The sequence below is a fragment of the Danio rerio genome, chromosome 3 (genome assembly GCF_052040795.2).
Source record: "Danio rerio strain M-AB ecotype USA chromosome 3, GRCz13ab, whole genome shotgun sequence".
NCBI classification, from domain to species: domain Eukaryota; kingdom Metazoa; phylum Chordata; class Actinopteri; order Cypriniformes; family Danionidae; genus Danio; species Danio rerio.
Window position 1 is genome coordinate 64182501 of NC_141023.1, and position 12174 is coordinate 64194674.

The 12174-nt window shown below is 37.8% G+C and overlaps 1 protein-coding gene across 3 annotated transcripts in view; it reads right to left on the reverse strand.

Moving 5' to 3' along the window:
- Window positions 1–12174, reverse strand: part of mgat5b (alpha-1,6-mannosylglycoprotein 6-beta-N-acetylglucosaminyltransferase B) — a 382458-nt gene that overhangs the window by 193178 nt on the left and 177106 nt on the right. For 2 of the 3 annotated variants that reach the window (NM_001442878.1, XM_087242002.1), the window contains 2 exon segments: window positions 984–1114; window positions 5302–5435. In NM_001442878.1, the coding sequence (NP_001429807.1) occupies window positions 984–1114; window positions 5302–5435 (265 nt within the window). 3 annotated transcript variants of the gene reach the window in all.

A 12174-nucleotide genomic window follows, 5' to 3' on the forward strand; every position in this document is an offset into this window, starting at 1 on the left:
AGCTTAATGTACTGTGCTATGTTATTGACTATATTTTACTGTTGCAATCTGTTTGATTATCATTATTCATTCATTCATTCATTCATTCATTCATTCATTCATTCATTTTCCTATGCTTAGTCCCTTATTTATCAGGGGTCACCACAGAGGAATAAATCAGCATATGTTTTACGCAGCCGATCCCCTTCCAACCACAACCCAGTAATGGAAAATGGATCACCTATACCGCATGTCTTTGCACTGGGGGTTAAACCGGAGCACCCCTAGGAAACCCACGCAAGCACTAGGAAAACATTCAAACTGAACCCAGAAATGCCAACTGGCCAAGCCAGGACTCAAATTAGCGACAGTGATAGTCTTTGGTGGGTCAGCACCCTAAACTGGCAACTATATTTCTATGGTAAAGAGCTACTAAAAGCCAACCATTTTTTAAACAACATTCAGGTTAAACACAAAGACTGCATTCCCTAAAAAAAAATAAAACCTCTTCTGCGGTGTATTTTACTCTCATCAAAACCAATCTCTGCTCCCAAACGCCTGCGGTTGGAACACGCTTTCTGATTAAAGTCTGCTACTTGTCAAGTTTTGACTTATTTATTTATATATGTTTGCGGGCGCAGTTTCCTCTGGCGGTCTTCGCAGCCTGTCTCTCCTGATGCAGTCGAATGTTTGCTTTCATCCGGCTTTGAAGCGTGTTCAAGCAGCCTGATGTTATTTTGCTGTCAGCACATCCAAACGCCACTTTAGCACAATCAGTGTGCCCAACAAGCCATGATAGGAGCCAGGCAATCAATCTCTGTATGTTCCGACAGTTACACAGGCAAGTCTACAGCAGCGACGGTACAGCACAGTGTTTATCAAATGCTGAGCAAGGCTTACTCTACACTACACACAGCAGAAACGTGTCAGAATTCTGCTAAATCTGCCATTTCTGGTACAAACCTTCACTTTAATTGGCTATTAATAGATGCACGCCATCTTACCTTCCACATGCTGGCCTCTTTGCCGTAAACCACAGCCATGTTGTTGACTTTGTTTCTCTTTATGTTGAATCGTTCAGTCTGGTTTAGTTCCTCGGTCACAAAACCCATGAAGGAGTTGTCAGGAGTGTGTGCTGTGGGGGAAACAAGTTTTTATAATTAAAAACAAATAATAATAATTATTATAATGAGGTATAAGGTACATTTAGCTGCTTGTTCTTGCAGAATAAAGCCTGACAGGCTTATCAGGAGGCCGATAAGAAGAGGAGCATTTTTATAACACTAAATGGCTTAATTCTGTGAAAACAACCAGCTGGGTGTACATTATCCTGTTTATTGCACATCTACAACTCTTTAATTAAATGTAAAGCTTGCAGATTGAAAAAAAAAACAGAATCCTATTTATTATCACATAATGGAAGTAAACAGTCATGAACAGCAGTGTCTGAATATATATATATATATATATATATATATATATATATATATATATATATATATATATATATATATATATATATATATGTATGTATATGTGTGTGTGTATATATATATATATATATATATATATATATATATATATATATATATATATATATATATATATATATACAACAGCTCTGTCTGGTTCTCGAATCTGATTGGCTGATAGCCATAATATATTTAAGTAATATCAGCATCCATACAGCCTCTTTACCCTTTGTGTATTACTCCGCCCATATAGAGCCAGAAACAAGCAGACACTACAGATTTAAAGTGTTGTTAGAATCTTTAAAAGATGCTTGCTCCGCTGTTTAACTGTCAGTTAATAAACATATATAAAAAAAAAAAAATTATAACTTTGTAATGTTGCCATTCCTTTTCACAACACTTAAACAATGCTTAGGGACTGAAGTGTTTCAGGTGTAATTTTTTCCCATTATTCCTGCAAACAAGTCTTGAGTTGGGCAACAGCACGGGATCTTCATTGTCGCGTTTTGAACTTCAAAATGCGCCACACATTCTCTATTGGAGACAGGTCAGGACTGCAGGCAGGCCAGTCAAGTACCTGTATCCTCTTCCTCTGCAGCCAGGGCTTTGTAATGTGTGCAGAATGTAGTTTTGCATTGTTTTGTTGAAATATGCATGGGTGTCCCTCAAAAAGAAGGCAGCATTAATGGTGCCTTCACAGAAGTGCCTTTCCAAAGGCACTGACACAACCACAAAGACACACCCTGGGTTTTGAACTTGTTGCTGGAAACAGCAGGGTGGTCCTTTTCTTCTTTGGTCCAGAGCACACAATGTACATTTCTTCCCAAATATACCTGAAATACTGATTCATCTGCCCACAATACACGTTTCTAGCCCAGAGAAGTCGACAGTGCTTCTGGACACTGTTAACGTAGGGCTTCCTTTTGGCACAGTAGAGTTTTAACTGGCATTTGTGGATGTACCTACAAATTGTGGCACTTGACAAAGGTTTGTCAAAGTAGTCCATGTGGTGATATCACTTTCAGATGAATGATGATTCTTGATGCAACACTGCCTAAGAGATCGGAGATTCAGGAGATTCGGGTTGTTCAGCTCAGGCTTGTGTCCTATTATTTATTATTTTCAATTATTTTATTTTGCACTTTTTTGAAACAGAAACATGCCGGAAATATTTTGTCAAAAAGTTTCAATGGAAAAGAGAAGAAAAAAGCATAGTATATTTGTCTTTAATGTTTAGTATTATTTTAGTAGCTTAAATAAAAAAAAATTTTCCATACTAAAAAATACTTAATTTCCAACCCAGGCTCATTCTGAAAACGTAGCCCAGCGGACGTTTCTGGAGACCGCAAAATACGTCCCAGGAGGTACGTATTTGTGCAGTTTTTGTTTTCGCAAATCCGCGAGAGGCAGCTATGTGCGCTTTTTCGTATCTCGAACGTCTCTCGCGAGTGCCGTTCGCGCCCGCGCTGTTCTCGCATCAACCCACCAGAGGCCGCTGTCTGACTGACCGAATGATTGACTGCGTGACCGGCCAATCGGCTGACCCGCCCTCCTCCTTTCTTGAACCCAACCAGTTTTACAGATTGACTCGCCCGCTCACTTCCCTAAACCCGAGCAACAATTTAGAAAAGCCATCTAGAAAAAGAAAACCCCTCGCCTGTTTTTATTTTAATTTTACCACGTTTTCGGATTTCACCACGTTATCACCCTGTTATGAACTCGTTCGCGTTATTTTTTGGATTGTTTTTGTCTTTTGTCTGTTCACTTAAAAAAATGAAATGCAGCCATACATACCTCCCGGGACGTATTTCGCCGTCTCTAGAAATGTCCACGGGACTACGTTTTCAGAATGAGCTTATGTTGTTAATTTCTCATAATAATTAACTTTTGATCTGAAAAGAAATATAAACAATGTTATTTATTAAAATTTATTTATTAAAACTATTTTTGACAGATGTAAATTATTGTGACAGCACTTAAATAAAAAAACAGTTTAGATAAAAACTAAAAGATTTAATAATTTCAGAAAAACGCCTTCTGCATAGTAGAGACATGTACTCAACAATGTGTTTTTACCATTCAGACACACATTCCAGCTCATCACGCTGTGTGGAATCTGGCCAAATCAATTCAAACCCACAATCATAAACTGAAAGGCAGCAAATTATAAAGTTCTGAATGTTGGCCAACGCTGTGTTGTCTTAATATATCGAAAATGAGGAGCAGCGCCTCAGACTGTCTGCATGCAGATTTTTGCATATGCTCAACACTCTCTCCAGCTCCGAGAACATCTGCTGCTCTTCTCCTGCTTACAGATGCTCAGTGCCTATAGCAGCTGCTACACACCACACACTGCTCTTGTATTCTGTGCTGAGAAACAGTCAAACTCCTTTGTAATTCACCCTGATAAATGCAGTCGAGATGCTCATCCTTTTGAAGAAGTTACAAACCGCTAATAAGAAATCTTTGAAGAGGCCACATGAGGTTATCTTTTATTAGACGTATCATAAATAGGTTAGCATGCTTTATTACAGGCTGTCTTATACTTATACAGGCTGAATACTTGATTCTGACTGGTCAGTTGTGACATTCCAAGGTATGGTATTCCCATATAACAACCACTAAATAACCAACACAATCTCACGGCAATTCGTAACTTTTTCATTTAGTGGCTAATTCGTATGAATTCGTACGATCTAATTCGTACAATTTAGTACGATTTGCTTATCCCCCAATGACGGTTGGGGTTAGGGGTGGGGTCAGGTGCCACGCCTCCTTTTTAAAATCGTACCATTTCGTACGACTGAACTCGTACGAATTCGTACGAATTAGCCACTAAACTGGCAAAACGTAAAATACTTACGTTTTCTCGTGAGATCAGGCTGAAATAACACAGGCTTATCCAGGAACTTTGACCTACCTTGACGGTTAGTAAATACCTTCAAATACATATTCGTTGATACATATCCATATGTATCTGCTTATCTGTCAAGCCATGCACTCTGACTGTGAGACATAGGTTAGTGTATGCTTTCTTAAGCCAGTTCTGTTTCTGTCAGCTTTTTTTTTGTTTCTTTAACGCTATATTGTGACTGAATAATTTGCAGGTTAGTGTATACTCCATCAGCTGTTTCCGTTTCTGTCAGCTTTACGTTTAATAAAAAAATAATGATAACAACAAGGTTGTTTATGTAATTTTGTTTGTTTTGTAGCCATGTAATTGGTTGTTTTTGCATAAAAAAAATAGTACTCCGCCAATAAATCTGTCAGATATCTGTGATAACAATCTCCTGGATGTACTTTATCCAACTTAATGTTCAAAATTGTAATTTACAAGGTGTTAATTGTCAAAAATAATCGGGTTCCAGCTCATTTCATTTATTGTCGGCTTAGTCCCTTTATTAATCCGGGGTCGCCACAGCGGAATGAACCAGCAACTAATCCAGCAATTTTTTTTTATGCAGCGGCAACCCATCTCTGGGAAACATCCACACACAAACTCATACACTACGGACAATTTAGCCTACCCAATTCACCTGTACCGCATGTCTTTGGACTGTGGGGGAAACCGGAGCACCCGGAGGAAACCCACGCAAAGGCAGGGAGAATATGCAAACTCCACACAGAAACGCCAACTGAGCCAAGGTTCAAACCAGCGACCCAGCGACCTTCTTGCTGTGAGGCGACGGCACTACCTACTGCGCCCCTCAACCCACTAATATAGATTTAATTCGCTTTCTTTGACTGAATTACTAATATAAAAAGTGGCTACTTTAAGTTATCAAAAGCCTGCTTTCTTGTCTGTGTTCATTCCTGCATGGATCAATCAGTGAAGTGCTCGTGGACTCACGGAACATGGTCATGTACTGTTTGCAGTTGAGGTTCCAGTAGCCCCAGTTGGTCCTGTAGCCGTGCAGAGTGGCATATTCCTCATTATTGTACGCTGGCTCTGTGCCGAAGGTGTCGATCACACGGATGTGGCACCTACACACACACACAAAAAAACAAAAGTGTATTTTTTTTGCTTTTACTTGCAATCTGGCAGCGAAACACAGATCAGCCAAAATGCTGACACACTCCATTCCCCAGAACAAAGAGCGCTGAGCGTCTAGTAAATGTGATTATACACATTAGCACACAAGCTTCCACACCGCAGTATTAGTTTCCCTATAAAAGGAAATTGCCTCATTCTTAAACCCGCGTGCTTTTGTTTCTTCCGTGCAACACCGAGAGGTGCTTTGCAAAATGTTCGCACTGCTGTGTACCTTCCATGAAATGAATGCGAACGGTAACCGGGAGCTGATGAGATTAAACTGAACAGCACAATAGTGGTAATTGATTTAACTAGTAACTCTGGAGTCAAATTGAATACAGCTGTGGTGCTTTTCATTTCCAAGTCCTCTGAGGTCAGATGATAGCTTTGCGCATGGAATGAGAGTCATTTAAAACTTTCAATCCATTCTAGCTAAAGTGAGATACTAACGCAGTCCTAGATGCTGGTGATGTGCTGTTAGCGACTAGTGATGTCGTATGAAAATGTAGTTATTTCCTGAGAGACACTAATAATGTGGTATATAAAGATCTGAAGTCATTCAAAGCAGGAGCTTTTACACTTATGAATACTTAAAATGTTCATATTTGTCTGCTGTAACATTCTGGGGTGCGTTTTCCAAACAACAACGTAACTCACGGCTGAACTATCATGGTACGATGCATTGGTTGGGAAAAGAACATCGTAGTGACGAGTGTTTTCCAAAACGCATAGTTTCTCTGTCGCAGATCCATCGCCTAAACCAGTGGTTTTCAAAATGGGTCGCAGGACAATAAAGGGGGGTCGCCTGGTGATTTCCAAAAATCTATTTATTTATATTAAACCATAAAAATGACCATATTTTATCAATAAACTACTGAAGAGAAAAATTGTTGTTTATAGTTAATATATACTATATAGTTACTACAGTAGCTTAAAGTTACTAGTTCTATTGGATTGCGACCCCTGGGGTAATTACATAATTTTAAAGACATACCAATGGCGTCAGATGCAGCAGATTGATTTTATAACATCAGGTTAAACTTTCTGGCACATTTACAGCTCTGATATACATTAAAAAAGAATAAACTAAGAATAAACTTGGGTCTATTGGTGTGTGTGCGCTATTGCATGCAAGGTTTCTGTATATATAGCCACCTCAGAGGTTATTGGGGGTCGCGAGTCACTAGCATTGTTATTTTGGGGGTCGCAAGCTAAAAAGTTTGGGAACCCCTGGCCTAAACCATGTTAGTTATAACGTAAAACGCCCATAATGATGCTTTAAATAAGGCGAAGGAACTACTTTTTCAGAAGAACCCCATCATTTGTGCAAATGATATTGTTTTACACGCACACGCATTTAAAATAAAATCCTATAATCGATTTGGTTAAAACATGAACTCGTTTTCTATATTAACTAAAATTTAAGTAAATGTCACATTTAGAGCCTGTTTCCTTTACTAATATTATTGAGAACATGACATGTCCTATTCTAAAAGAAATCACTTACAAAAGCTAACACCTATTCTAACATCATATATAAATCATATGAATACTGATGATGATCATGATGAGGATGATGATGATGATAATTATTATTGCTTTTATTATTATATTAGAAATGAAAAAAAATTCTAATTTAATAATAATATCAATGATTATTATTATTATTATTATTATTATTATTATTATTATTATTATTATTATTATTATTATTATTATTATTGTTGTTGTTGTGGTTGTTGTTGTAGTTATTGTTGTTATTATTATTATTATTATTATTATTATTATTATTATGGTTGTCATTGTTGTTATTGTTGTTGTTGTTGTTATTATTATTATTATTATTGTTATTATTATTATTATTATTATTATTATTATTATTATTGTTGTTGTTGTGGTTGTTGTTGTTATTGTTGTTATTGTTGTTGTTGTTGTTATTATTATTATTATTATTGTTGTTGTTGTGGTTGTTGTTGTTATTGTTGTTATTGTTGTTGTTGTTATTATTATTATTGTTGTTGTTGTGGTTGTTGTTGTTATTGTTGTTATTGTTGTTGTTGTTGTTGTTATTATTATTATTATTATTATTATTATTATTATTATTATTATTATTATTATTATTATTATTATTAGGGTATTGTTTACTTATTTTTATTTTTTTTTGAAAAGTTCTAAAGTCCATGTCATATACAGTACAGTACAGATACTTAATAAATAACCTACTATAAATTAAAATAATTAACGTATACTTTTTGTTTTCACAAGCTTTGGAGACGTGACATAAATAATAGGTCACCTATAGCTTTCGCTTGAGGCTGTGTTCAAAATGACATCAACGCTTTCAAAGTGCACTGCGAAGGGAGCACAATTGTAAACATGAAGATCGCTAAAACTAAACTGCAAAAAAAGTTTGAAAGTAAATTACACCTAAGAGAGATGAACTTAATGCTTTTTTATTTTTAATAGTAGAAGGTTCTAAATAAATAGGGCATAGGGGGGATAAGTGGGAATAGAACACAGCCAGGAACTATGTTTCAAACTACAGCTCCAGAGCTGTAGTTGCAAGAGATCAAGTTTGCAACGCAGTTTGCGAACATTTGTTGGAGTGATGGATTTGGGAAAAGGGCAGATCAACTATGTTTGTAAAGATGGAACTTCTAAACATCGGCTAACGATGGTTTTGGGAAACTTAGTTGGAGTGAATGTCAGTGTTAACGTCCTTAGTTTCTTATCCTTTTTCCCTATATAGTAAGGTTACAAAAACTGTCACTTGGGACTTTTTAAAATGTATCCTTTTGAACTTAAAATGCCCATATGTGCACTCTATGTATAAATATATAACTTTTATGTACCTATATATGTACAATAATATAGACCCTTCAGTTTTAAATGTGATTACTTGACTAGATGTCATAGTTAACTGGTTCCTTCAATGTTCTGTTCATCAGTTACGTCCTGGTAACTCAGGGGTGTCGAACTCAGTTCATGGAGGGCCCAAGCTCTGCACAGTGCATTTCCCTAATTAAACACACCTGATCGAGTTCTTCAGGCTTTGTTTGAAGCCTAAAGGTAAGTGCTTCAGAGCAGGGTTGGAACTAAACTGTGCAGAACAGTGGCCCTTTAGGAACTGAGTTTGACACCCTTAGTTTAAATGTGTACATTTCATTTCCCTTTCGGCTTAGTCCCTTTATTAATTCGGGGTCGCCACAGCGGAATGAACCGCCAACTTATCCAGCAACTTTTTTTTTTTTTTTTTACGCAACGGATGCCCTTCCAGCCGCAACCCATCTCTGGGAAACATGCACACACACATTCACACACTAAGGACAATTTAGCCTACCCAATTCACCTGTGCCGCATGTCTTTGGACTGTGGGGGAAACCGGAGCACCCGGAGGAAACCCACGCCAACGCAGGGAGAACATGCAAACTCCACACAGAAACGCCAACTGAGCCGAGACTCGAACCAGCGACCTTCTTGCTGTGAGGCGACAGCACTGCCTACTGCGCCACTGCTTCGTCCAAATGTGTACAATGTTTTGTATTGTTTGTGTTGAATGCGTTTATTAATCGTCTTCATACTATTTGTTCGATCAGTGCTTATTTTGGATTGTGCTGCACAGTGTATTCTGATGCTGAAAACGTTATACATAGTTTCAAAGTATATTGTACAACAAGGAAAGTTGTAAGCAAGCATCTCTTGTCCACTACACTTGTCTCGAGTCCCATAGGAAAGTCACGGAAGTATAAAAGGAGAAGTGACTACAAATGATGGACCAGGGGCCTGTTTCAGTAAGGAGGTTTAAACAACTCAGAGTTTAAACTTGAACTCTTTAAACAAAGTTATAGCAAATATGAGCGTATATATTTAATAAGAAGCAGCCATCAGTGAAACAGAGACAGCGTGGGAAAACAGCTGCCCAAGTTAATGCGTAATTTTTAATTTTAAGTATTTAAACATTTAAGTATAATAAAATAAGTGATGTAATGTGTGACGTTTATACTTTTTTTCTAAACGTTTATACACTTTTATCAGTTTTAATAGATTTAACAGTGCACTTGTTATGTGTCTGCCTTTTTATTGATCAAGTGATAGAGGTTGATATAACATTAAGAAGGTAAGCAGTAATAAAATTATTTTTAGACAGAATAATAATCCCATTAATCTCTAACAGTACATGACAAAGGTTAAGCTAATTATTTATGAAAAAAAAGGACAAGCCTCGTGCGTGACTTTGTTCTGTGTGTGACAAAAATGTAGGCAATAGCATTGTTTCCATCAAAATTACATAAATTTGTGCCACACTGGAATAAAATAAAGCAGCGTTTTTATCCAAAGAGTCGAAGAGAACACAATCGTCACTTCCTGATTAACTTGCGCCAAATATCAACAGTAAAAACAGAATTTACTGCGGTAGAAGAAGCTGCGTCAATGATTTTTTATTTATTTAATTAATGTACTTGCGCCTCAGAAGACAATTGACACACAATGAACACGTGGGGGCGTTTGAAGCAGACGCGGAGATCTTGACACGCTCCAGACGCTCGGAGGTAATTAATAATATACACTAATACTGAAACAGTAAAGGCATTTTAGACTGACTAAAACAACATTTAAGATGTTCTGCAGTGTGCTCAGTCTGCTGGTTTGTCCTTTCACACACATTTTCATCATCATCTCTAACAAACCATTTTTTAATGCACATACTGTAATTTGTTAAGTGCACTTCGTAGTTTATGTGCATCTTATCAAATAAAAGTTTAACCTACTCAGTTATGCACATGTTATATTATGCGTATTTTCAAAAGTTATGTGAATCATGACGTTTCCATCAATCTTTTTTATGCACATCTCCAAAATGAGCTCTAAAATAGGTGTGTGGAAATGTAAGACTAATGCGAGAAATACCGCTTTATCTTTAAAAAGGGGAGGAGACCGACAGAAGCTCAGAGTTTAGAGAATAAAACCTGCTCTGGACCAGGTTAGATTCACAGAGTAAGTTACCACAGTAACTGACTCTGAGTTAAAGTTAACTCTCTTTCAGAAACAGGCTTGACTTACCCTGATTTCTCGAGTTTAACAAACCTGCCATTTTGAAACGGAAAACCCAGAGTTTCTCTCATTTCAGGGTTAAACTACTCTGAGTTTTAACTTAACCTGCTTTCTGAAACAGGCCCCAGGCCTGGAACACATTGTTTGGTTTTGCTTTCAGTTTGGCGGTAGCGTTCCATGAGGGATCGCCACCGCCTGTTTGTTTTGCATTTATTCGTATTTGAAAGTTCTTTGAGCGTTCGTCTGTTCTCCGCCTCCTTCTTCTTGACGCCTAGGAAGCCATCTAAATCATTACACATCGGTCTTATTTTCTCCCCGAGTGAAATACGGAGCCTTACTGTATTTTACAGCTGACAAATGTGGAATAGCCTCTAATTGATCCCCCACTAAATTGAATGCATTATGCATGCGGCAGTCTTGGTGAGCGATGAGACAAATATGATGCATTATTTATGGGATAAATTTCTGGAGTATTATGCTATAATCATCAGTCTTTTATGCATCTCTATTCATTACTGAACTGGAGAGCAGCTCTTCATGCAACAGTGCAGAAAGTCAGAGAGGACTCACGGTGAGAGATTACTGGCATGGCCAAGTCAATAAAGATACAGTATGAGCCAGAATATTAATTATAAAAAATATCACAGAGCAGACAAAGGGATTCTATTCACTTTGCTGCTGTAAAGCTCGGCGAGCACAGGATAATCACGGTGTCACCTTAGCGTGATCAAAACAGGAACAAAAAGGTGCGGATCCAAGTGCAGGTTTATTTACAATCGTGCAGCAAACAGAAAAACAAGGTGTCCGGTGTTCAAAAATAACAAAGTCACAAATGAACAGCAAAAACAAGAAACTATGACAGAAACAGGATCAGGAACAAGACTACTGCCTAGTTCAGACTGCGTGATTTTAGCCCCAATTTTGACTCGCCGACAGGTTTTGAGAAATCGCCGACAAATGCCTGAAATCACAGGCAAATCTCTGCTCGTGCACGTGAGTGACAATCACACAGTATGAACTATCAAAGACACGATCTGAGAGAATCGCCGATGAGTCGCCGATGCCTGTGAGATATTTGGCGTGCTAAATATCTGGAGCTGTCGGCGATTCAAATCATGCCGTGTGAATTGAGTTTTGACTGAAAATAACATCAGCGATCGCCTACAGCCAATGAGAGAGCAGCATTTACTTGTGTGTGCTTATGTGTGTATACCTGCTGCAGGCCAGCGGGAGGCTGGGGGAGAAGTTAAAAGCGCTCTTTTTCGGTTTATTTGGACCCACGAAATGGAGGAAAAACTAGTGGAGGTTTGACAGGACTCAGGAGCACCCGTGTCTGTTTGACGTTTCATACAGAAAGAAATTAGTTTATTATCAACGTTGAGGTGAAATAGCTAATTCCCTTTAAACCCAGGTGAGCAAACATGTACATGTTCTACCCCATTAAAGGCTTCTTTCTCATTATGTAGTTAATAACAAAAGCCATACTACGTGTTTTTGGCTGTGAGACGTAGTTTGGACAAACTTGTCTGTGATTCTTCCTATAGTAAAGTCATGCAATGTGAAAGTCCCTGTCACCAATCCATCTTGCAGTGTAAACAAAGCAGCGACGAAACGCAAGCCCAGATAGTCATGCAGTGT